Raw genomic sequence first — 27,947 nt, forward strand, 5'->3', positions numbered from 1 at the left:
ACTGTGAATGCAGAGGAAGCCTAGCAGAGGTACATCTTAATGGAAGTGTCATGAGCAGAGCAGAAATTGAACTCATTGCAGCTAATGAGGAAATCAGTTAAGTAGCATGGGGGCTTCCCCAATAGCTCAGTTTGGTGGAGATTCCATCTGCAATGCAAGAGACCCGGGTTCAATTCCTGGGTCGGGAAGATCCGCTGGAGAAGGAGTAGGCCACCCATTCCAGTATTGTTGGGCTTCCCTTGTGGCTCATCTGGTAAAGAATCCACCTGCAATGTCAGAGACCTGGGTTCGATCCCTGGGTTGGGTAGATCCCCTGGAGAAGGGAAAGGCTACCCACTCCAGTATTCTGGCCTGGAGAATGCCATGGACTGTATAGTCCATGGGGTCACAAAAGAGTTGGATACGACTGAGTGACTTTCACTTTGACTTTTCACCATGTGGAAAATGCCCAGCAAGGCCCATAAGAGGTTTGGAAACACCATGACAAGTAGGGACAGTGGCTTGTTCTGCATGTCCATTGAAGGAACTGGGGGAGCTCAAGGCTCAAGATAGAGCCCCCTAAGCCAGATGAGATTCAGTTAGAGAAAACATGGCTTCACAGACGCTCCATATTTTGAAGAAGCCATGCAGTTCATTAGAAATAGAGGAGGAAGTCCTTGAGAAAGAATATCAGATCTCCATAGGAACCTTATATTATCTGGTGCAGGGAAATTCAGCCCAGTTAAATATGGGAAACCATATTTAAATGTTATTTAAATATGAAAAACTAATAAGTAGTAAACAGTGTAATCAGTAGTAAACAGATCAGTAGTAAATAGATCTTTAGTGAAGTACTCTAAAGGAAAACAGTGAAAGTAGAAACAGTAGCAGAAGCTTTCTTTCATGCTAACGGCAGATGAAAATTATATTCCAATATTCTAACATAAATTAAATGACTTAATGAAACTTGAAACTCTGAAGAAAACTACAAGGCATACATTCAAGAATGCAGATGAGATGGCCAAATAATCAAAGCAGATGGAACTGGGCCTGGTAAATCTCAGGGAAGAAATTGAAGAAAAATATAGTAAACTTCACTAGTTTACAAGGAACATAAAGAAGACCGGGTAAGGGTCATAAGAAATACAAAAAGCAGATAAAGAAAGCAAATATGGATATAACGGCTAGCTCGGAAAGCATAGACAGAAAAGACATGCAGAAGAGAGCCAACCTATACATTATTGGACACATTAAAGAAGAAAACCAAAACAGTGGAACAGAAGAAATATTTATACATAAAGTTCAAGAAGAATTTCCTCAAGAAGGAAACCTATTGCACATAGTGTAAAAGGATGTGTTATAGCCAGAGAAAATTGCCCTAGGCATTCAACTCTAAAAAATTCAACTGTGATAATATGTTAGAGACATTGACTTTCAAAGATAAAGAAGCCATTTTGGGGGAACTAGACAAAATAATCCAGAGGTGAAACAAAACTGGTATCAGATTTCTCTACAGTTACATTCAGTGCTAAGAGACAGTATCTAGAAGGTTTTCAAAGAAAAGACAGTATGAGCCAAGACTTGACATAAAGTACTGGAAAATGTAAAATGAGCTAATCAAGAAATGACAGGAGGAACTTCAGTCACAAGATTGCAGATCTGGGCTTATTGACATTCTCCCTGGGCCAGTGTGGATCATTGAACATGCATTTTTACCATCTTCCTGCCCAGCATCCTGGTAAATGACAAGAGAATACATCAGTAATTGTGTAGAAAAACAAGAAAGATTGCCCTTAGGGAACTTAAAATATTTGAGGGAATTCCTGTGAGTTAGAAAGCAGGTAGGATTAGATCCAACCAAAATAAACCACAACCTATAAGACAGCAGCAACTGGAGTCTCACAGTATATATTTTGGGGCAAACAGTACATGGTCAACTGGGGATGAAACAGCTGGACAGTTTCCAGTTTGACTGAGTCGCACTGGACTGTGGTCATTATTAACAGGTCAAGTGTTCAGTGTGGACATTGGAGCTGGACAGATAAAGCACTGGAGAGCTGCTGCAGCACCCTTCACAGCGTTATGTCTCGTCTTGCCCTACACAGTCCCTTAGGTAGACTGTATATGCAACAGTCAGATGAATAGGGGTTCTCAGATACGAAGAAGGCTAAAACAGTAATGCCCAAATCCAAATATTTGAAGATAATTTAATACTACGAGACAAGAGATACTGAACTCAACAAATTAAGACTTAAAAACAGCTTGTAGTGTGAACTGAAGACATCTTTAAGTGATTAGAGCAATTCAGGAGGCCATTGCGTCCATGAAAAGGAAATATATAGAAAAATTATCAATTAAAGATTTGATAGATTTTAAAATCTCAGTAAATAGATTAAAAAGCAATGTGGACATCCTCACCTCTAAATGGTTACTAAATTATTACGTTTCTCTCTGAAATTATGAGAGAAAAATTAAACAAAAGGACCTGAAATTCAAACATGCACCTGATAGTTCTAGAAAGAGAATGGAAGCGAAAAAACAAGCAAAAACCCCACTCAAGGTAAAAATGAAGAAAATTATCAGAACTGAAGAAAGACACTTTTCAGAGTGAAAGAAATTCCTAGTAGAGATCAGGATAAGTGAAAAATATCCCTGCCTAGATACTTCCTTAATGATATTTCAGAATCAAAAAAGAGGAAATCCTATAAGTTACAGAGAGAAAACTGGTTACCTTCGAGAGTAATAAGTGTCAGACTCCTAGGTGGCACTAGTGGTAAAGGAGCCGCCTGCCCATGCAGGAGACACAAGAGACTTGGATTTGTTCCATGGGTCAGGAAGACCCCCTGAAGGAGCAAGTGGCAGTGTGCTCCAGTATTCTTGCCTGGAAGACTCCATGGACAGAGGAGAGTGGCAGGCTACAGTCCATGGGGTCACAAATGCATAACGTACACAAGAATCAATTTAACATGAGGATTTTTGGATGTTGCTGGGAGGTAGGGTAATGGGTTGGACAACACTACTTAGAAAGCTTTATAATAATTTCTTCAGATTTTGTGAGGAGGAAATTAATTTTGAACCTACCCTAACCCTAGCCAACCTTGTGTTCATGTGATAAAGTAAAATAAGATACTTTAAAATTAAAAGACAGTTGGGGATAGATGTGAGGAATAAGTGGCTATCCATTATTTATTTGATTTTAGAAATTAAATACCTATCCTGACAGAGTAGACTCAAGATTTCTTGAGGGAAGAGATACTGTGGATTGCATAGTTGAATAAGCCATTGGATTTTCAAAACATTTTTCAGAGATAAAAAATTGAAACCATAAACTGATGAACAGCAAAGTTTTCTGGAGTGATTAAAACTTGTTATCTGATAATCGGCCCTCACTGAAACTAGGTATCTTACAGGGAACACCCAAGCCAAAGGAAAGAAATTATTTCTATTTTGTGTCCTGTTTGTTCTAAGATACGAGAAAGACTCATTAAGCTACTGCAGTGTCTTCCTCTGTCTTTGAGTTTGGCCTGCTGTGCAAGAAAGAGCTACCGAATAAAGATGTTTATGCTTCTCTGATAACAGATGAGAATAGCCATGTCAAAAAGAAGGTTAAATATCCCCCAAAGGAAAGAGAAATGCCCTTTGTAGTCATATTGAAGTAGAACCATAATGGCTAGATAACAGAGACTGAACAAAATGAGTATGACTCTGTGAATTTAAGAAAATGAAAATACGCTCACATTATATGTGTCCCTCAGCAATGTATGGATTGCTTTTCGTGATATAGTTGGATTGCTTGGATATAATGGATTGCTTTTCCTGATATAATCATTTAAGATTAAAGCATAGGATCACTTTTCTTCTGAGTGCCAGGGACATGAAAACTTTGACATCATAGTTTTTGAACTGTGTTCCCCAAGATTTCACCCCTGGGAATTACAGATTTTCATCTTGATTTATAGAAGTCTGCCAGAAACCTGGGAAATGGCAAGTGAGTGAATCTTTAGTGGTAAAGATTTGGAGGTGCTAGACTAGAATCCTTTCTTCTTAAGATGAAATACTAATTTTAAAATAAGCTTTATTATTATTTAGTTTTTTGATTAAAAACAATACCAGAAATAGATAAACAGCAGAAGTAGTTTGATAGGAGGCGAGAACTGAACGTATAATGCCTAGTATTTGTGCTTTAGCAACAACAAAAAATAGATGTTTTATGTATACAATTTGTTACTTAAGCATAAATGCCACTTGTATTCAGTCTCTGATTACCAACTTGTACTTATGTATTCTTTGAAATAGAATTTGTTTCTTATTTATTGTCTTGTGACCAGTGGCTGTTTTCCCAGAGATATTTTTGTAAAAACAATCTTGAGTTGAAAGAATGGAAGAGTCAGGGTTGGCTTTTGAAGATGAATTGCTTGACGTACCTCAAAGAAAATTAAATTTACATATTGTGTTAAAAAGAGGCAAGATTCATCATACCACAGAAGTCAGCCCAAAGATGGATTGCTGCAAATGTCTTTTCGTATGTTTGTTTTGGTAAAAACATAACTGGGAGAATTTTGTAAAATAAATGCAAAATGATATAAGCTACATCACTCTTATTCACATATCCTTTCTTTTATTAAATGGTAGCAAGAGGAATAGAGTGCTTGTCTAGAATGGAAAGGGCTTCTCAGGTGGCACTAGTGGTAAAAAACCCGCCCTGCCAATGCAGGAGACATAAGAGATGTGAGTTCAATCCCTGGGTCGGGAAGATCCCCTGGAGGAGGGCATGGCAATCCAATCCAGTATTCTTGCCTGGAGAATCCCATGGACAAAGGAGCCTGGTGAGCTACAGTCCATAAGGTCTCAAAGAGTCGGACACGACTGAAGCAACTTAGCATGCACGTACTAGAATGGAAAAAAGGGAGTTTTTATAAGGAGGATATGATCACGGTTTACCTGCAGAATATGTTCAGTATTAAATCAATAACTAAATTATTTTTGGTTGATTTGGTAAAAATTATGCAACTTGAGAAAGCATAAAACTCCTTAATCCAACATATTTTCTTCTCACTGGGGAAAAAAAAAAAAGGAAACCTGGATCGATTTCAACCTATTTTGAAATCGATCCTGAATCTCTTCCATGTAGTGAGCAGAGCAGGATTTTAATATAAATTAATAAGTGCATATAATAATCAGGGATGGTATTTGGTATTATTAAGAACATATTCAGTTGTTTTAGATTCTAAAACTGCACACATTGGTTTAATTTTAACTCATACGACAGGAACAGTCTAAAGCTATTCAACCTGTTGTCTTGTTCTGTAGATGTGTATGGACTCGGAAAAACACATGATCTACACCTTTGGTGGTAGGATTTTGACATGTAATGGCAGTGTAGACGACAGCAGAGCCAGTGAACCACAATTCAGTGGATTGTTTGCTTTCAACTGTCAATGTCAAACCTGGAAACTTCTTCGAGAGGACTCCTGTAATGCTGGTCCTGAGGACATCCAGTCTCGGATAGGACACTGCATGCTCTTCCACTCAGTAAGAATATTCTGTACATTGTCTTATGTTACTTTGTCATGTATCTCTCAATAGGAGAAGTGATGCAATCTAATTCTTCAGTAAGAGAGCAAAACTTTTCATTAGAAATGAATAAGTGTTGACAATGATGAGGAAAAACAAAACTACCTTTATTGGTGAACTGTTTGCTAATTATATTTCCTATCAGCCTAATAATTCCTAAGTAGTTATCTCAGCATTTTTATGACTGACTTCACTGTTTATATGTTGTAGCTATTTCTCTTTCTTACATAGCTTTTTACTTACTGTTTTCTCTTAGTATCTGGAAGGTGGATTTTATTATCTGTTCTTATTTTCTCTTTTGTTACTCTCCATTAAGTGCAAAGAATTAAGAATTGACTTTATAGAATTGGAATTAGAATTTATCAGCAAAAACCAGCATACAGACGTTTAATTTTTTCAAGTGTTATAATGAGAACATGGGCTCCTGCTATGAACAAAACTTTAAAAATATACTATGAAAGATGTTTAACATATACCAAAGTGGACAGAACAGTATAATAAATTCCTACGTACTTATTTACCAGTTTCAACAATTACTATTATTCTATGTCTATTCTTAAATTTTATTGTGTTCGGTATTTTAAAGCAAATTCCAGACATTATATCATTACAACTATAAATACCACAGTGTGTCACTAACATAAAGATTTTTTAAAAACAGAATTGTAGTATGGTTATGCTGCTGCTGCTAAGTCACTTCAGTCATGTCCGACTCTCTGTGACCCCATAGATGGTAGCCCACCAGGCTCCCCCGTCCCTGGGATTCTCTAGGCAAGAACACTGGAGTGGGTTGCCATTTCCTTCTCCAGTGCATGAAAGTGAAAAGTGAAGGTGAAGTCGCTTAGTCATGTCCGACTCTTAGCGACCCCATGGACTGCAGCTCACCAGGCTTCTCCGTCCATGGGATTTTCCAGGCAAGAGTACGGGAGTGGGGTGCCATTGCCTTCTCCGAGTATGGTTATGAAACCCAACCAAAGTAAAAGCAATTTCTTTGTATCATTTAATACTGCACTCATTTTCCCCCTGCCATGCTGAAAAATACTTTTCATAGTTGGTTTATAAAGTCAGGATCCAGAAAAGGTCTGTGTATTGCATTTGGTTGTTAATAGCTCTTAAATTTCTTTTAATCCATGAGAATACTCCCCCTTCCTTTTTTTGCCCTCCTCTGTATACTGCTTATTTGTTTAAGAAAGTCTCATGTGTGCTTTGGAATTTCCCATGTTCTCAGTTTGACTGATTTTTATTATAGTGTCATTTAACATGATCCTCTGTTTTCCATATTTCCTGTGAGCTGGTATTTAGATTCGGAGGCTTAATTTTAGATTCCTCTCCTTTTTTGGGTGGGCCAAAAGGGGACTTGCAAGTATACTTCACAGCTGATCCGATTATAAAATATAAAGAGCATTTAATGTCTAGCTGTCACAACTTTGGTGGTGTTAAAATTGTTCAGGTGGGTTTAGGTGTTATCAACCTGATTGATCAGTTATTAAGTTTCCTATCAACTTTTTATCTAACGGTTTTAGCAGTCGCTATAGTCTATAGTCATAGACTAGATTTTAGTAGGGTTTGATGAGTGGTCATTTTTCTAATTACCTTTTTCTTTATTTATTAACTGATTCTGCTATAAAAACTTATCCTCATTAACTAATTGGCTACTCTAATATGTAAACCACACAGGATAGGTAATATAAATATTTTGATTCTTTTCCTCTATTGTCTTTTCATTTTAATGAGCTGAGGCTCCAAAATTTACCAATGAGTTTTTCATAAGCATTATTATAAACTCATGGATTTTTATGTATTTGATATATTTAACTTGCTGTCATTATTCTTTCTGATTTCCTAATTTTTCTCCATCTTTGACCAGTGGGAGTACCCATGTCCTAGTATACCTTTGCATATATACACACATATATACATATGTCTTTTTTAGTAAGAGAAAAAAAAATCATGAGTTTATACTGATATATCCAAGTTAAATTTAAGATTATAGAATTTAAAAATTTTATCTTTGTTTTTGTGAAACTTTATGGTTAAAATCCTACTTCCTGATGATATGTTACTTGCTCTTTCTATAATAGCTTACTGGATAGCAAAACTAAAAGAATCACTGAATACCATTTAAGATTTCTTTCTGATTATTTTTCTGTTTAGGATATAGCCCACTAGGGATGGGTAGTCAAAAAGAGAGAATTAAAATCACTAGAAATACTACTACTTGTCTGCATGATCATGTGTCTCTGTCCAATTGTATCTTTGTATATAGGTTTTGTATATAGGCTTACTTGTTTCTTTTTTTGTTTCCAAATTTCAGACATTATTTTTTCTTTTACTTTTGTTTTCTAATTAAGGAAAAATATTTACATAGTTCTCAAGGCAAAACTGTCATTATGCTGTTGGAGAGATAAGGTTATTTTCCCTGTCTTTCTGTTCTGTTCCTTTCCCTGTAGCTAATTATGTTGTTACTAGTTTCCTTTGTTTCTTTTTGAAGAAAGAAACAAATACAACACACATTCCTTTTTCTCCTTCCATACACAGAGGTAGCACCCTATATGCATTACTCTGCACCTTGGGGTTTTTTTTTTTTTTTTTTTACTTCAGTAGGCTATCCTAGTGATTATCCCTTAGCAGTATATGCAGAGCTTCCTTTTCCACTTTATACCAGTACAGTAAGTACTTCATTGCATGGAATCACTCATAAATTACTTCTCTAGACGTTTGAATTTTAAAAGAATTATTCTGAATTCTTTGTGAAAATGACTTTTTTTTCTTCTTTCCCTTTTTTTTATTTTACAGAAAAATCGTTGCTTATATGTATTTGGTGGCCAGCGATCGAAGACCTATTTGAATGATTTCTTTAGTTATGATGTGGATTCTGATCATGTAGACATAATATCAGATGGTACCAAGAAAGACTCTGGAATGGGTAAAGGCAATTAGTGATTCTTCTCTCATGTCTTAATTACTTCAGGTAGAAGACTATAACCCATTAGCTTTTCTTTCTAACCATTCTTAATGCTTTTCCCATTTGCTTAATCAAAGTAATTCTGAATAAGAGGAAAAAAGTCTCTACCAGCTAAATTATTTAGTTCAACCTGTTTAAAAATGCTATATGAATTATTATTATAATGATTCCCTTTAACAGAAAGACAGTATGCAAATTTGTAAAGAGATTATTTATATGTGTGCTTGTTAAGGGTGATTATAAGAATTAGTACCTTTTGAAAACTGTATGATCCTATATTTGCTAGTTCTTTCCACCTTCCATTTTCGCTAAGGTGACTTATATGTTAGACACATATAGTAGAGTATGTCTTTGTTCTTGAGGGAAGACTTCACGTCATTCATTGGTAATGCCTTATAACTTTGTATTCTCAGCATCCAGAAAGTTATTCTCCTGATAATAAGGTGATTAGTTTGCCTGAAATAATCCCAGTTTATACATAATTATTAATAGTGTCCCATTCATTCTCAAAAGTTTCTTGTTTTGGAAAACTTACATAGTTACCCTGCTTAGTAGTCACTTTGCCTGCATTTAGTATACACAGAATAATGATATTTGTTTAAGACTCAGTGCTTTAAAGTGCCTAATGAGAGCATTAGGGTAAGAAATTAGATTAGCTTGCTTTTCCTTTTATCTATTTGTTTTTGCTTTTGCTTTTACTATTTATTATATATATATTTATAATAGTTGCTTATATTTAGGAAGAGTTTTTTTAAAAAAGATAACACTGTAATAAAAAAGTACATGCAAGGCAGTTTGACCCTCAGGATCCTTCCCCCATACTTCCTATTGGGCAGAGGCTAGAATTTCATATCCTGGAGAAATACAGGCTCTGTGAAGGCAGAGAGAACGGGGTGTAAAACAGGAGAGTTAAGTCCATGTGCTGAATAGTGGAACTTCTGACCCTTTCCCTGCTGTTAGGATTCTAGGCATGTGTCTCCTACAAAAGTTTAGTGTCACCTTCTCTAGAGGAAATGTGTGTTGTCATAGAAAAGATTTCCAGATACAGTTGTTTGGGGTACCGGCCTCCACTAAGATGTCTGATCTTTCTGGCTAGCCCCCAGTACAGTGGTTACTTTCATGGCCCAGTTCCCCTGCGGTGTTCCCCATTGTATAAATGCTATTTTCAGTTAAATTTTATTTCTTCACTATAAATGAACTGTCAGTTAATGATCAAGATCGGTTTTCTAAGAGAAAAGGATATTGCATCCATAAAACAATAATAGGATACAATGAAAGATCAGATACTAAGAAAGACCTTTTGGAAATAAATTTTGTTAAAAAGTAGAAGAGTAGTAAGATATCTCCTGAGAAATAGACAAAGAGACAGAGATGGTAGAAATTGGAGAAAATAAGGACCTTAGAAAATCAGTGTAAGAGGTCTGGTGTTAAACTAATAAGAGTTTCTCTAACTATGGAGAGCAAGGAGAATGTGCGAGACAAGATTATAAAATGAAGGACTAACAGAAAATTTCCCTAAACTGAAAAGTGTTGGTCTGCAGATTACAAATGGCCCCTTTTGGATGTCAGTACTTTGAATTAAAAAAACAAACCCTTCTCAATCAGATGACACATCATTGCTTATTGTGGAATTTTACATATCAGTCATAAAAAGAATATCTGAAAAGCTACCAGTGTAAAACGAGGTCACATTCAATGAAACAGGTCTTAGAATGCTAGAAATTTCAGCAACATTGGAAGCTAAAGGGGGAAACAAGGTCTTAAAAATTCTGAGGGAAAACTATCATCAACCTGGAATTCTATTTCTAGCCAAACACCAAAGAAATGAGGGAAGAAATGATATTTTCAGATATACCAGGTTTATCAGTGGGGTGTGTGTGTGTTTGCACATAATAGAAAACCAAGAGAATGGCTTAAACAAATCGGGACTCTTTTGTCTCACAGGATGAGAAATCCAGATGTAGATAATCTGGGACTGATGTATAAGAAATGTCATAAATGCTCTCAGGTTCTTTTTCATATGTTTTTCTATTTTTAACTGGTTTATTGACTATGCCAAAGCCTTTGACTGTGTAGATCACAATAAACTGTGGAAAATTCTGAAAGAGATGGAAATACCAGACCACCTGATCTGCCTCTTGAGAAACCTATATGTAGGTCAGGAAGCAACAGTTAGAACTGGACATGGAACAGCAGGCTTGTTCCAAATAGGAAAAGGAGTACGTCAAGGCTGTATATTGTCACCCTGCCTATTTAACTTCTATGCAGAGTACATCATGAGAAACGCTGGGCTAGAAGAAGCACAAGCTGGAATCAAGATTGCTGGGAGAAATATCAATAACCTCAGCTATGCAGATGACACCACCCTTATGGCAGAAAGTGAAGAGGAACTAAAAAGCCTCTTGATGAAAGAGGAGAGTGAAAAAGGTGGCTTAAAAGCTCAACATTCAGAAAACGAAGATCATGGCATCTGGTCCCATCACTTCATGGGAAATAGATGTGGAAACAGTGTCAGACTTTTATTTGTTTGGGCTGCAAAATCACTGCAGATGGTGACTGCAGCCATGCAATTAAAAGACGCTTCCTCCTTGGAAGGAAAGTTACAACCAACCTAGATAGCATATTAAAAAGCAGAGACATGACTTTGCCAACAAAGGTCTGTCTAGTCAAGGCTATGGTTTTTCCTGTGGTCATGTATGGATGTGAGAGTTGGACTAGAAAGAAAGCTGAGTGCCAGAGAATTGATGCTTTTGAACTGTGGTGTTGGAGAAGACTCTTGAGAGTCCCTTGGACAGCAAGGAGCTCCAACCAGTCCATCCTAAAGGAGATCAGTCCTGGGTGTTCATTGGAAGGACTGATGCTAAAGCTGAAACTCCAGTACTTTGGCCACCTCATGCGAAGAGCTGACTCATTGGAAAAGACTCTGATGGTGGGAGGGATTGGGGGCAGGAGGAGAAAGGGATGACAGAGGATGAGATGGCTGGATGGCATCACCGACTCAATGGACATGAGTTTGAGTGAACTCCTCGAGTTGGTGATGGACAGGGAGGCCTGGCGTGCTGCGATTCATGGGGTCGCAAAGAGTCGGACACGACTGAGCGACTGAACTGAACTGAACCTCATGGTGGCAAGTTGACTGACACACCTCTAACATCATGCCTTCCTTCCAAATAGGAAAAAAGGAAGGAGAGCCAAATGTGCCCAGAAAGCTCCCTACTGACATTTCATTGACTAGAACTATGAAACATGGCTTCAGGAGAGTCTGGGAAAGCAAGCATTTAGCTTTTCCAGCCTTTGTATGGTATACAGAGTAAGGGATTTGGAAATGGCTATTGGATCATGCAGTTAACAGTGTCTGCCACACAAGATTTAAAAAATGATCATCTTTTATGCACTCTTTTTCAGAAGTTAGTACGGCATATATACTAACAAAAGGGAGTAAAAGTAGTTAAAAAGAAAACATTCTGAGAACTGAGGAAAAGAGAGTCTAACACAGGAAAGCAATGAAGGGCCATCCCAACGTGATACCTGCACCACAAATGTATGAACACCCAGTTCATATTGGAGCAGGAGGACATAGGAAAATAGACCTCTCCTCCTCACCAAAAAGTGAGGTTGACTCAAAGTAGATAAAAGATAAAAGTAGACTAAATAGATGCTTGAACAATTGGAATATAAAAGGTATTAATCGGTAAATAATATCTGATGTAAGAGGATAGGAACACAGTAGGAAAAGAAAATATTTTTAAAAAGCAGACCTCATCATAGTACAGTTTTTGGCTCTACAATGAGCAGTATTCCCCTCTTCATAATAATGCAAAAGCTAAAATCAATTTAACCAAAAATTGGGATAAAATTTAGTGGGAAGATAGCATCAAGGTAGTAAAATTCTTCATCTACTATAACAAGAAGTCAGTAGGTGCTGATATAATGTAAAACTATGGAAAGAAGTGGGCTTCCCTTGTAGCTCAGCTGGTAAAGAATCTGTTTGCAGTTTGGGAGACCTGGGTTAGGAAGATCCCTTGGAGAAGGGAACAGCTACCCACTCCAGTATTCTGGCCTGGAGAATTCCATGGACTGAAATTCCATAGAAAGAAATATTCTAAGAAATGACTAATAACATTATTTATCATGTCTAAAATTTTCTATCTTGTTTACTCATTTATTTTCTACTACCATAGGATAATGTGGAGGTATATGATTTAATCTTTGATTTCCTCTAGCTTTTAAAACTTAATCTAGTTTTCCATTTAAATTACTAGGAAGATGGAATAATAATCCCCTACAATTCTGATGCAGCTCTGCCTGAAAAACAGGTAGTGAAAATAGTTATTGATTCGATAGGTATGTGTTAGAAACTTCTACATGCTGGCTCATGCTAGACTGGGGATACATTGGAACTAGATGATCATGGTCTCTCAGAGTGCTTATAATGTATCTAGTAAGTAATGTTCTGATGGATTATAGTTGATCAGTTGGTAAGTCGTGTCCAACTCGTTGTGACCCCATGAATTGCAGCTTGCCATCCCTGTCCTTCACTCTCTCTCAGAGTTTGCTGAAACTCATGTCCATTAAATCGATGATGCTTTCCAGCCATCTCATTCTCTGCCACCTGCTTCTGCTGCCCTCGATCTTTTGACCATCAGGGTCTTTTCCAGTGAGTCAGCTCTTCACAGTAGGTGGCTAAATATTGGAGCTTCAGCTTCAGCATCAGTCCTTCTGATGAATATTCAGAGTTGATTTCCTAATGGCTATTCTTTATTTAGACCCTAAATGCCAGTTACTAAGCATGGAACTTCATAAATAGTTCTAATTGGTAGTATTAGTCTCATTTACTAGATGAGAAAAATTAAACTTAGTGAAGTACTGTCTTATTAATATACAACTAGATAATGATACAGCCAGGGTTTAGAAGTTGAGGTGCAAAGAAGGTTTTTTGTTTGTTTTTTTGAGGTGCAAAGGTTTTTTCGGTTTTTTATTCTTGACCATCTTAAAGTACTCCGCAAGATTAAAAGGAAAAAGTGGTGAAGTGATAGTGGTAAAGACTGAGCAAAAAAAATGCACTATGACAATAAATAGGCTTTAATGACTATCATTTGAATATTTTAAAAATGAATTATTATTATTTAGTAATTTGCAGAATTGGTCAATATATTTCATTCATTGCTATGGCTAACTTTAAGGCCAGCAATGAATGGCCATAATTGTTCTTTTTGTTCAATTTTGTTTTGATTATAAGAGTAATAATATGCTTATTGTAGAGAATTTGAAAAATACAGAAAGATGTAAAAAAGAAACTATATCAAACCATTCAGACATAATCTGTTAAAATTTTATTAATGTATTTCCTTCTAGTCTTTTTAAGCTTATTTATTTTATAAAATTTAGCACAATTTTATATTCTGTCCCTGGAGAAGGGAATGGCAACCCACTCCATTATCTTGCCTGGGAAGTCCCATGAACACAGGAGCCTGGTGTGCTATAGTCCATGGGGTTGCAAAGAGTCAGACACCACTGAGTGACTGACAGTTCTGTTTTTCAACTTACATTAAATTGTGGTATATTTTTGTCATTATGGTTTTATTACCAAAAGATAAGTGGATTTATTGCTTAATTACTGCTTCAATCAACTTTTATAAAATGATAGTCACCAATATTGCTATGGGTTCTTTAATTTTTTTATTGCTTTGTGGTGAATTATCCCACAGTGCAAGCAAGTTTTTTTGTTAATTTAATAGTAATTGTTGATCATCTACTAACATCGAAGTTTGGCCTTCTCCCTCCCTTTCTCCCAATATATTTCAGTGCCTTATGTATGCTAAGTATGTTTAGGTTCATAGCTGTGGACTAGAGGATAAGATACCTTCTCTCAAGGGACTCATTTTAGTGAAGAGAGACCTATGCTTGCTTTCTAAGTACTGTGAAGAAAAAAAATTGAGTGCTATAATAGTGAATAACATGAGAGGACCCACTTAGATAGAATAGGTTGGGAAACTGTTTCCAAGGAGGCAATCTTTAAGATTTCAGACAAGAAACAGAGGGTTAGGAAGAACTGTGTTACAAACTGAGGGAAGTGCATATACAAAAATTTCAAAGCAGAAAAGAATTTAATGTGTTCCCAAAGCAGAGGGAGCTAGTGCATATCAAAGGTGAGACAAGTTACGTGAAGTGAGGTTGGAGAAATAGTTAAGTCTGATTATTCAGTGCCTTGTACAATACAAATACAAGAAATTTGTTTTTTTTTTTCCCCTAAAAAATATAGAAGATTATCGAAAGGTTTAATGCTAAGGGCTTTTTTGTTGTTGTTTTAATTGAAGTGTAGTTGATTTACAGTGTCCTGTTAGTTTCTGGCATACAGTTGATTTAATTTTCTATAGTATGTGCGTATTCTTGCCACCTCTTGCCAAGAATACACACATATTATAGAAACTAGCGTGCTGCAGTCCCTGGGGTCGCAGAGTCACACGCGACTGAGCGAGTAAACTGAACTGAGTATGTGTGTATACATATTTATGTGTGTGTATATATGCTCTTTTTTAGATTCTTTTCCATTGTAGTTTATTATACTAAATGTAAAGTCTTCTATAGTATACAGTAGGACCTTGTTATTTATCTATTTTACATATAGTAATTTGTATCTACTAATCCCAAATACTTACTTTATCCCTCCAGCCCCATCCTTTCCACTTTGGTAACCATTAGTTTGTTTTGTCTGTGAGCCTGTTTCCATTTTGTACATAAGTTTGTTTGTGTCGTATTTCAGGTTCCACATGTAAGTGATATCTTATGATTTTTGTCTTTCTCTGTCTGATTTACTTCAGTTCAAATGATAATCTCTAGGTCCATCCATGTTGCTGAAAATGAATGCTAGGGTTTTGATGTGATTAAAGTTTTGAAAATATCATTCTTTTATCTAAATGTACGTTTTCCAAGTGTTTAATATAGACAATATGCCTGTAAATTGCATTGTCCAAAGGTTATATATACAACAGGCTATGTGTACATCCTTTAACTGAAAGATTTTTATGGCAGAGTTGAGCATCTGGTTAGAACCTGCCTAAAACTGTTGCCATTACTACTTGGAGTTGTGAAACCTCAGTGGCTCTGCTGGCATATTAGAGTGAAACTGAAATTACTTGCTTTTCATTTTTCTTTCTTGTTTTTTCCATCTCTCCCTTTCTCCTTTCCTTAGGTCACTTCCTTCCATCCCTCCTTCCTTTACTCCTCTCTCTTCCTTCCCATTTTCCCCTTCTTCTCTGCTCCCTTCTTTAAGTCCCCTTTTTTCTCTCTGTCTGTCTTCTTGGTGCATCCTCCACTCCTCCCTTAAGAGGGACTTCTAAATAGTGGCCAGGATTAAGAATCACTCTTCTAGCTCTCCAGAGCCTATCTCAGTCCTTAATCAAGTAAGCATGGACAGGTTACTTAATGTTAAGCCTTACTTTGCGTGTCTATAAGTGACCCAAATTATATTTTAAGTAAAATGGTATCTCATTTATAGCCACTCTAGGAGTAGAAGTGGATTGACACTAGTTCAAGCTGGTGTTATTGTTGGGTACCTCAGTTTTCACAAGTGTATATCAATACTGCCTACAGGTTCATTGATTTATCCAGTAATCAAGTCATATTAGTTTTAGCTCCATCTTCTCTCTGTTCTCATTGCTATTTCACTAGTTTGGACTGCCAACACCTGCTTGACCTGTGTCTCTAGTATTCTTCTTTCTGTGTATCCCATCCCTCCCCTAAACCATTCTTCACACTTTGAGCAGAATGCAACTGTTTCTGTGTTACCAATTAAGTACAGAACCGTATACTTTAACATTTATTCAACAAATACCTTTTGGTCATGTTCTAGGTGCCAGATAATCTAAGCACTAGGGATAAAACTATAAATAAGAGCTCTAACTTCATGGATCTTATAGTTGTGCATAGGGAAGAAAAAATAGTAGATTAACACCTTACCTTTTGATTAGTACTAATAAGAGAAGAAAATACCCTTATTTTTGGCCATGTGACACAGCTTGTGGGATCTTAGTTCCTGAACCAGAGATCGAACCCAGGCCCCCAGCAGTGAAAGCTCCAAGTCCTTATCACTAGACCACCCCAGGATTCCCAGAAAATCTTTTAAAAATAGAAACCTGATCATTTTTCTCTCCCTTGCTTAATATATTTTTTTAATTGTTCTTCTTTGCCCTCAGATTAAGTCTAAACTCAGCCCAACTCACAGATTCCTTTGCAATATACCTCAGCTTAGTTAGTTCCCCATTCTTGATATCCACTCTCACCTTGCCACCAATTCTTTTTTTCATGACCACTGAATATTAATTATCAATGGCATATTTTTCATGCCTTTGAGGTTTTTCCCATAGTGTTCTCCCTACCCAAGTCACTCTTTCCTCCTACCTCCAAAGTGTACCTGATTTTTGCTCATCTTTCAGATCTTAGCTTATAGAGCATTGTCTCCTGAAATTCTTTAACTCCTCAAACCCAGGTTAGGGATTAGAGCATATTGTTTTAACCTTAGTTGTTAACATGATTCTGAATATTCATCTGGCAGTATAATCTTGACTCTGCTTTTCAAAACCTCAAAAAAAAAAAAAAACTACTGAAATATACAGACTTTATTCAGGATTTCTTAAAGAGTATTCAATCTTTTCAGTACTCCTAGTCTAAAATTTTTTCACTGGCTTAAGTTAGACCAATTAGAAGACCTCAGGTCAGAACTATGGTGTATGTATTGTCTTCCCATAGAGTTACTTTTAGCTGATTTTTAAAAGTCTGTTTAAATTTTAATTTTATTTTGTTAGATAATTACTTACTTTGTAAGTAAGCCATTCAAAGTCCTTTTAAGGACAAGACACAGTACTATTTAAACTTCTATATTATTAAATATCCTTAGAAAATACCAATTTTATTATATGGATGCTCTGTAGTTTATTTAAACATTCTATTTATTAACTGTTCTTCTAAACCTGTTTCATTATAGTTAATTAGTATAATTTGAGATGGACTTAACACATAATTGCTATGTTTCTGTGATTCAGTAATGTGAGTTATCTGATGAAAACTGCTTTTCTGTGAGCTTCAAATTGGATTGTTTACAGTCATAATAGAAATTTGTATGAACTGTTGAGACCACCAATTAGAGATAGTATATCTAGTTGTAAAATTACTGCTTCTTGTTATAATTTCTTATTGTATCAAATACTGTAAAATCTTAAATGATTGCTATTTATAATGACTTAAATGAATTAACTCAGATTTAGCATTTTAAGACCTAAAGAAACATCAACTCTTTTTTTTTTTAACTCTAATTTTTTTAACTAGAGTATAACAGTTTTGTGTTTTCCTTAGAAGGAAATTAAAATTTAAATCAGTGGATTGACAGCTGCTTAGGAAAAAAGGATTTACTGGTATTGTGTCTAACACATACATAATTACATCAAAATTCAGCACATCAAAAATTTGAGTTTATTTCTGCATAACTTTTGGCAATAGGCCTGTGAACACAGGGGGTTTAGCAGACTTCCCATATGTAAGCTCTGTTTAACACTAATTGAAAATTATGTTTAGAAGATCTGTCACACAACCAGAACTTTATGGTTTGCTCTAGAAACTCAGCTGACAATAATGGAACTGCTTTCTCATATCTGTCTTTTTAATTCAAGGTGACAAACATATATTGTGTCTTCAACATTTGCCAGATACTAAATAGGGCATTGATGATACAGAACTCTTACAAACATCTAGTTCCTATTCTATAGTAATTAGTGTGTTTACTTGTTGTGTTCCTTAAATTTTGTCGACTCTATTTTCCCACATCTGCCAGTGTTTATACCATTCTGTCCTAACCATAGTGGCAGCTTGTTATAATTGAAAGAATAGTGAATTCAGAATCAGAGGATCTGATCTTTCTTCATCTGGGTCTGCCACTCATCCTTCTGTAGCTTTGGCAGAATTGTGTAATTTCTCTGGACCTGATTGTTCATCTGAAAACAGGGGATTGGACCAGTTGATCTTAAAGGCTCGTCATCTAGCTCCAAAATTTTGACAGTTAAATTTTGTTCCTTTTTGCCGTTATCAGGCTGTGAAAATAAAAAATGAGGGCTGTGTTAGTCATGTCTGCAAGATTTGATTTATCTATAAACATTTTCATGAAAACTTTAAATGCAAAATCTACTGATTTTCAGCCTTGGAATGTGCTTATTGACATTGGTGTTTTGTTTTTCTTTAATCTTTGTGTGTGTGTAAGTTCCTATATTTTTGACCCTTTTACTCTTAACAGTTAACTAAATAAGGCCAGTTCGACAGTGTAGAGAAGACTCTGAAACTAATGTTTTGCTGTCATTTACACAGATTAGTTACTGAGCTAGGAGATGAGAGTGCCTATTTTTAATGTAACTAGACTTCATTGCTTTCTGTTTAGCATCTTTTATATTAGGTGTGCCATTATTCTGATAAACGGGATTATGTACTTTTTTTCTTCTCAACATTACTGGTGGTAATAATTTTCCATAACTTCCCCCTTTCACTCTTGCAGGGGTGTTTTTGCTAGTTATAAGCTTATAAAGGTATTTCATATTTTCAATATAAAATTTAGGTCATATGGGACTTCCCTGATGGAGCAATGGATAAGAATCAGCCTGCCAGTGTAGGGGACACGGGCTCAGTCCTTGGTCTGGGAAGATTCCACATGCTGAGAGCAGCTAAGCCCATGTGCCACAGCTATTGAGCCCACGCTCTAGGGCCTGCAAGCCACAACTGCTGAGCCTGTGTGCTACAGCTGCTGAAGCCCGTGCTCCTAGAGCCTGTGCTCCACAGCAGGAGAAGTGACTGCCATGCGAAACCTGTGCACCACAACGAAGAGTAGCCACCTTTGCCATAGCTAAGAAAGGCTGCATAAAACAACAAAGAACCAGTGCAGCCAAAAGTGAAAAAATAAAACTTAGGTCATTTGATAGTAAATGCTAATTAAAGTTCACCTGTAAAAAGAAGCATTCAAGAACACTAAAGATAGTTTTGAAAATGAAAGATAATATAATATTACCAAGTATTTAGAAAGCTACAATTTTGTGCAGATTAATGGAATGGAATGCAGCGGACACTATAAAATATACCTAATTACATATGAGAATTTAGTATATGGTAAAGTGACATTGACAGTGAGAGAAGGAAAATTGATTATGCAGTAAATGATACTGAGATGTCACTTAAGACCTGACAAGCAAAAAGCAAAATCCTGACTCTAATTGATATCTGTATATGACAAAAAAAATTCTGGGTACACTCAAGTTTTATACTTAACAAATAAAAATATAAGTCTAGTTGCTTTTAATAATTTAGGATAGAGAAGCCTTTCCAACCATGACAGAAAACCCAGAAGCTGTAAAAAAAAAAAGAGAGAGAGATTGATTTTTTGCAAATTAAAAATTATATATATAAAAATATTTAAATATCAAATGATAAATGACAAACTGGAAACTGAGACAAAGCTTAATGTCCTACTTTTTAAACAAAAGACTCTTACAAATCAATTTTAAAAAGGAATAATTTTCTAGTAGAACAGTGACAAATGATAGAACTAGATAGTTCAAAGAAAAATACAATTCAGGTAGCTGACAGATTTGCTTTTGTATAATGCACAGCTCCATTCATAATTTTTAAAATGTAAATTAAAGGATCACTCATTGAATGTTTTTATCTAATAAAATATACATATACTCTTTGACCAAGCATTTTTTTCCAGAATTTACCCTGCTCACACATGTACTGATGCATAAAAGTAAGTTATACAGAGATACTTAATGTGACATTGTTTGCAAGAGTTAAGAAATACAGAAACAACTTTATCCACCAGTAGCTAACCAGTTATGTTTGCTCTATTCAATGAGATGAATTCTTTGTAACTTCATGCAGTTGAGATAGATTAATAAATACTACATTGTTGGGTGTCAAAAGCTAGTTGGAATTTTACAGAAAGCAAATAATGAGTAGTAGAAACCTAGGTTCAGGTAAAATAATAGTTTTAATAAAATCCAAAAATTTATGTGGAACTACAGAAGACCCAGAATTGCCAAAGTGATCCTGAGAAAGAAGGACAAAGCTGGAAGTATAACCCTTCCAGACTTCAGACTATACTACAAAGTGCAGTAATCAAAACAGCATGGTATTCACACAGAACAGATCAACAGAACAGAAAAGGAAGCCCAGAAATAAACCCACATACTTATGGTCAGTTAATCTACAACAAATGAGGCAAGAATATACAGTGGAGAAAAGACAGTCTTTTCAACAAGTGGTATTCGGAAAACTGGACAACTATGTGTAAAACAATGAAATTAGAACATTCCCTTGTCCAAAAATAAACTCAAGTTCATCCATATACAGAAATAAACTCAAAATGGCTTAAAGACCTAAATGTATGATGACACCATAAAACTCCTAGAAGACATAGGTGCAACACTGACATACATCTTAGCAGTATTTTCTTAGATTACTCTCAAGGCAAAAGAAATAAAAGCAAAAGTAAATGGGGCCTAATGGGTGTTCATTGGAAGGACTGATGCTAAAGCTAAAACTCCAATACTTTGGCCACCTCATGCGAAGAGTTGACTCATTGGGAAAGACCCTGATGCTGGGAGGGATTGAGGGCGGGAGGAGAAGGGGACGACAGAGGGTGAGATGGCTGCATGGCATCACTGACTCGATGGACGTGAGTTTGGGTGAACTCCGGGAGTTGGTGATGGACAGGGAGGCCTAGCATGTTGCGATTCATGGGGTTGCAAAGAGTCGGACACGACTGAGTGACTGAACTGAATGAAATTTTAAAAAGTTTTGCACAACAAAGGAAATGGTCAACAAAATGAAAAGATGATCTATGGAATGAGAGAACACATTTGCAAGTGATGCAGCTAACAAGGAATTAATATCCAAAATATGCAAACAGCTCATACAACTCAGTGTCGAAAAACAACCCAATCAAAAAGTGGGCAGAAGACCTGAATATAGGTTTTTCCAAAGAAGACATTCTGATGGCTAACTGGCTGTTAGTCAGTTGTGTCTGACTCTGCGGCCCCATGACTGTAACCTGCCAGGCTCCTCTGTCCGTGGAGTTCTCCAAGCAAGAATACTGACATGAGTAGCCATTTCCGTCTTCTGGGGATCTTCCCAACCCAGGGATCAAACCCAAGTCTCCTGATTCTTTACCGTCTGAGCCACCAGGGAAGCCCAAAACGATTCACAGCATTGCTAATTATTAGAGAAATGCAAATCAAAAACCACAGTGTGGTATTGCTTCACACCTATCAGAATAGCTATCATCAATATGTATACAAGTAGCAAATGTTGGAGGGGATGTAGAGGAAAGGGAACCCTTGTATTCTGTTGGTATAAATGTAAATCAGTGCAGCCACTATGTAAAACAATATGGAGGTTACTTTAAAAGCTAAAGATAGAACTATCATATGATACAGCTATTCCACTCTTGGGTGTATATTTGGAAAAAGTAAAAGCTTTAATTTGCAAGGATACATGAACCCCGATGTTAATAGCAACACTATTTATAATAGCCAAGACATGAAAGTAACCCAAGTGCCTGTCAACAGACAGTTGACCTAAGAAGATGGCTCACTGTGTCTGTGTGTGTATAAATATTTTTGTGAGTTAGTTGCTCAGTCATGTCTGACTCTTTGCTTCCCCATGGACTATATGTAGCTTACCAGGCTCCTCTCAGCCATAAAATTTAAGAGTGAAATACTCCTATTTGCAGCAACATGGATGCACTTAGAGAATATAATGATTAGTGACTTGTCAGAAGAAGACAAATACTATATAATATATAATCCCTTGTATGTGGAATCTAAAAAAATAATACAAATGAATATATATAGAAAATGAACTTCTGGTTACCTAAAGAGAGGAGGAAGGAGGGACAAATTAAGAATAAGGGATTAACAGATGCAAACTACTGTTTATCAACACATGAGCAACAGGAATTTACTGTATAACACAAGGAATTGTACCCAGTATGTTATAATAACCCATAATGGACTACCTGGAGAAGGAAATGGTGAGCCACTCCAGTATTCGTGCCTGAAAAATCCCATGAACAGCGTAGCCTGGTAGGCTGTTGTCCATGGACTCACAAAGAGTTGAACATGACTGAGCACACAGCACATAATGGAATATAATCTACAGAAAAAAGAATCATTGTGCTGTACACCTAAAACTAACACAATAAATCAATTTCAATGAAAGCAAATAGTAGAAGTTTTAAACTGGAGCTGCTACTGAAACTGAGTAGGATCTCATTCAAAACTTCAAATGTCCCAGATTTAGAAGAAAAGAATGTGGCAGACACTGTCAGTTGCTACCCTATAATCATTAGCTCTTGTTAACCAAACCATGATTTTGTTTACTGACAAGTTGACCAACCCCAGGAGTTGAATAGTGATTATTCTAAAATAGTCATTTTTATCCTTTGCCAGATTATTTCAGTTTCCCTGCCTTCCACATGATACAGTTCTGGCCAATGAGCACAAGGAAAGGCTCCAGGAGGACACTTGCAAAAACTATTTTCCAGAAGAAAACAAATGCCGAAAGAGTCCTTTCCCTCTCTGGTTTGACTACTCTATAAAACAATGTGATGCTTAGAGCTGGTACTGGCAACTTGAAAAGAATGGAAAGCCAAGAGAATTCTAAGAATGATAACCTAGCATTATTATTTGGTTGAATTGCTGAAACCATTCTGGAACTATCTACTTGCAAAAATATATTTTATGAACTAATTTATAATTATTCAGATTTCCTGTTACTTGAAGCTGAAAATATTCTAACAGAGAATTTGTGGAAATCTGTTTTTGTTAAACTTCGTATTTCTGTGAAAGTCACTCAGTTGTGTCCGCCTCTTTCAACCCTGCCAGGCTCCTCTGTCTATGGAATTCTCCAAGCAAGAATACTGGAGTGGGTAGCCATTCCCTTCTCCAGGGGGTCTTCCCAACACCCAGGTCTCCTGCATTGCAGCTAGATTCTTTACCGTCTGAGCCACAAAAGAAGCTTATTTTTCTGTGTCAATTCTAAAAATTATTTTTTCCTGTCTTAAAGCAATAATAATGAAAATATAGGTGCATTGGATCATGAAGCAAAAATAGAGTTCAGGTTAGTTCATGAAGGCAAAAAAGTATCTCCTCAGAAATTGAAATAACTTTTTATGTTTTTATCCTCCCTATAAGGTTTCCTTGTATTACAAATTCTGGTACTCTCCTATTAGGTAAATCAAATGGGAAAAAAAATGTGAATCAGTCTGTCAGATAAAATATTTTACTGAATTTCCCTTTTATCAGTTCTATTTCAAGTTTTAAAGATGCTAACAAAAAAATAGAAGAGTTGAATGATTATCATTGTAATTTCTTGGAAAAACTATAAAAATAACAGATTGGCAATAATAGTTGTATGTTGTACAATTCTTATTCTCTATTTTCACAGACAAGTGTCCTTCCAAAATGTGTTCCTGATTAACATACGATCTTGTTGACTGATCTGTTTGATTAATTTTACTCTGTGAGTCCATTTTTCAAGAATGGTTAAAGTTCCTGGCATTCAGTAACTTTTTAGCAGTTGAATCTGAAATGCTTTAAAATATTATATGTTGCAGATCTTCTGTCCTTTGCCCCTCCTGTGGGTACTACCCATTCAGTTCAGTTCAGTTCAGTTCAGTTGCTCAGTTATGTCCGACTCTTTGCGACCCCATGAACAACAGCACACCAGGCCTCCCTGTCCATCACCAACTCCAGTTCACTCAAACTCATGTCCATCGAGTCGGTGATGCCCATCCAGCCATTTCATCCTCTGTCGTCCCCTTCTCCTCACGCCCCCAATCCCTCCCAGCGTGAGTCTTTTCCAGTGTGTCAACTCTTCGCATGAGGTGGCCGAAGTATTGGAGTTTCAGCTTTAGCATCATTCCTTCCAAAAAATTCCCAGGACTGATCTCCTTTAGGATGGACTGGTTGGAGCTCCTTGCAGTCCAAGGGACTCTCAAGAGTCTTCTCCAGCACCTCAGTTCAAAAGCATCAATTCTTCGGCGCTCAGCTTTCTTCACAGTCCAGCTCTCAAATCCATACATGACCACTGGAAAAACCATAGCCTTGACTAGACAGACCTTTGTTGGCAAAGTAATGTCTCTGCTTTTTAATATGCTAACATGAGAAGGCAATGGCAACCCACTCCAGTACTCTTGCTTGGAAAATCCCATGGATGGAGGAGCCTGTTGGGCTGCAGTCCATGGGGTCGCAAAGAGTTGGACACAACTGAGTGACTTTACTTTCACTTTTCACTTTCATGCATTGGAGACAGAAATGGCAACCCACTCCAGGTGTTCTTGCCTGGAGAAACCCAGGGATGGTGGAGCCTGGTGGGCTGCCTTCTGTGGGGTCGCACAGAGTCAGACATGACTGAAGTGACTTAGCAACAGGTTGATCATAACTTTCCTTCCAAGGAGTAAGCGTCTTTTAATTTCATGGCTGCAGTCACCATCTGCAGTGATTTTGCAGCCCAAACAAAGTCTGACACTGTTTCCACTGTTTCCCCATCTATTTCCCATGAAATGATGGGACCAGATGCCATGATCGTAGTTTTCTGAATGTTGAGCTTTAAGCCAACTTTTTCACTCTTCTCTTTCATCAAGAGATTTTTTAGTTCTTCTTCACTTTCTGCCATAAGGGTGCTGTCATCTGCATAGCTGAGGTTATTGATATTTCTCCCAGCAATCTTGATTCCAGCTTGTGTTTCTTCCAGACCAGCGTTTCTCATGATGTACTCTGCATAGAAGTTAAATAAGCAGGGTGACAATATACAGCCTTGACATACTCCTTTTCCTATTTGGAACCAGTCTGTTGTTCCATGTCCAGTTCTAACTGTTGCTTCCTAACCTGCATATAGTTTTCTCAAGAGGCAGGTCAGGTGGTCTGGTATTCCCATCTCTTTCAGAATTTTCCACAATTTATTGTGATCCACACAGTCAAAGGCTTTGGCATAGTCAATAAAGCAGAAATAGATGTGTTTCTGGAACTCTTTTTCCATGATCCAGTGGATGTTGGCAATTTGACCTCTAGTTCCTCTGCCTTTTCTAAAACCAGCTTGAACATCAGGAAGTTCACAGTTCACGTATTGCTGAAGCCTGGCTTGGAGAATTTTGAGCATTACTTTACTAGCATGTGAGATGCGTGCAGTTGTGCAGTAGTTTGAGCATTCTTTGGCATTGCGTTTCTTTGGGATTGGAATGAAAACTGACCTTTTCGAGTCCTGTGGCCACTGCTGAGTTTTCCAAATTTGCTGGCATATTGAGTGCAGCACTTTCACAGCATCATCTTTCAGGATTTGAAAGAGCTCAACTGAAATTCCATCACCTCCACTAGCTTTGTTTGTAGTGATGCTTTCTAAGGCCCACTTGACTTCCAGGATGGAAGTCAAGGATGTCTGGATTCCAGGATGTCTGCCTCTAGGTGAGTGACCACACCATCATGATTATCTTGGTCGTGAAGATCTTTTTTGTACAATTCTTTTGTGTATTCTTGCCACCTCTTCTTAATATCTTCTGCTTCTGTTAGGTCCAGACCATTTCTGTCCTTTATCGAGCCCATCTTTGCATGAAATGTTACCTTGGTGTCTCTAATTTTCTTGAAGAGATCTCTAATCTTTCTCATTCTGTTTTCCTCTATTTCTTTGCATTGATTGCTGAGGAAGGCTTTATCTCTCCTTGCTTTTCTTTAGAACTCTGCATTCAGGTGCTTATATCTTTCCTTTTCTCCTTTGCTTTTCACTTCTCTTCTTTTCACAGCTATTTGTAAGGCCTCCCCAGATAGCTAGTTTGCTTTTTTGCATTTCTTTTCCATGAGGATGGTCTTGATCCCTGTCTCCTGTACAGTGTCACGAACCTCCATTCATAGTTCTTCAGGCACTCTATCTATCAGATCTAGTCCCTATTTCTCACTTCCACTGTATAATCATAAGGGATTTGATTTAGGTCATACCTGAATGGTCTAGTGGTTTTCCCTACTTTCTGCAATTTAAGTCTGAATTTGGCAATAAAGAGTTCATGAGCTAAGCCACGGTCAGCTCCTGGTCTTGTTTTTGTTGACTGTATAGAGCTTCTCCATCTTTGGCTGCCAGGAATATAATCAGTCTGATTTCGGTGTTGACCATCTGGTGATGTCCATGTGTAGAGTCTTCTCTTGTGTTGTTGGAAGAGGGTGTTTGCTATGACCAGTGCATTTTCTTGGCAAAACTCTATTAGTCTTTGCCCTGCTTCATTCCATATTCCAAGGCGAAATTTGCCTGTTACCCCAGGTGTTTCTTGACTTCCAACTTTTGCATTCCAGTCCCCTATAATAAAAGGACATCTTTTTTGGGTGTTATTTCTAAAAGGTCTTGTAGGTCTTCATAGAACCGTTCAACTTCAGCTTCTTCAGCATCACTGGTTGGGGCATATGCTTGGATTCCTGTGATATTGAATGGTTTCCCTTGGAAATGAACAGAGATCATTCTGTCGTTTTTGAGATTGCATCATTTGAGACTGCATCCAAGTGTTGCATTTTGGACTCTTGTTGACCATGATGGCTACCCATTTCTTCTAAGGGATTACTACCCACAGTAGCAGATATAATGGTCATCTGAGTTAAATTCACCCATTCCAGTCCATTTTAGTTCACTGATTCCTCGACTGTTGACGTTCACTCTTGGCCATCTTCTCTTTGACCACTTCCAATTTGCCTTGATTCATGGACCTGACATTCCAGGTTCCTATGCAATATTGCTCTTTACAGCATCAGACCTTGCTTCTATCACCAGTCACATCCACAACTGGGTATTGTTTTTGCTTTGGCTCCATCCATTCATTCTTTCTGGAGTTATTTCTCCACTGAACTCCTGTAGCATATTGGGCACCTACCGACCTGGGGAGTTCCTCTTTCAGTATCCTATCATTTTGCCTTTTCATACTGTTCATGGGGTTCTCAAGGCAAGAATACTGAAGTGGTTTGCCATTCCCTTCTCCAGTGGACCACATTCTGTCAGACCTCTCCACCATGACCCTCCCGTCTTGGGTGGCCCCACACGGCATGGCTTAGTTTCATTGAGTTAGACAAGGCTGTGGTCCATGTGATCAGATTGACTAGTTTTCTGTGATTATGATTTTAGTGTGTTTGCCCTCTGATGCCCTCTCGGAACACCTACCTTACTTGGGTTTCTCTTACCGTTAAAAACTATTAAATCTTTTCAAGACAGGCTTGTTTTCTTCTTGGGAAGAGAATTAATACAGAATTAATCATAATGACATGTTGGACAGAAAACTTCTTTCTTAGTTTTGACCTTTAGGTCTTTTTAGTTTTTGATAATGCCAATTTTGTTAGGCTAGTTTTTATTTTTATAAAATTATTAC

The 27,947-nt window shown here is 37.0% G+C and overlaps 1 protein-coding gene across 5 annotated transcripts in view; it reads left to right on the plus strand.

Moving 5' to 3' along the window:
• MKLN1 (muskelin 1) overlaps nt 1–27,947 on the plus strand; it is a 384,978-nt gene that overhangs the window by 309,652 nt on the left and 47,379 nt on the right. For all 5 annotated transcript variants that reach the window (XM_004008073.5, XM_042249238.1, XM_004008072.5 and 2 more), the window contains 2 exons: nt 5,290–5,511; nt 8,350–8,479. In XM_004008073.5, coding sequence (XP_004008122.1) covers nt 5,290–5,511; nt 8,350–8,479 — 352 coding nt within the window. The remainder of the gene's footprint in view (nt 1–5,289; nt 5,512–8,349; nt 8,480–27,947) is intronic.

The sequence above is a fragment of the Ovis aries genome, chromosome 4 (genome assembly GCF_016772045.2).
Source record: "Ovis aries strain OAR_USU_Benz2616 breed Rambouillet chromosome 4, ARS-UI_Ramb_v3.0, whole genome shotgun sequence".
Lineage (NCBI taxonomy): Eukaryota > Metazoa > Chordata > Mammalia > Artiodactyla > Bovidae > Ovis > Ovis aries.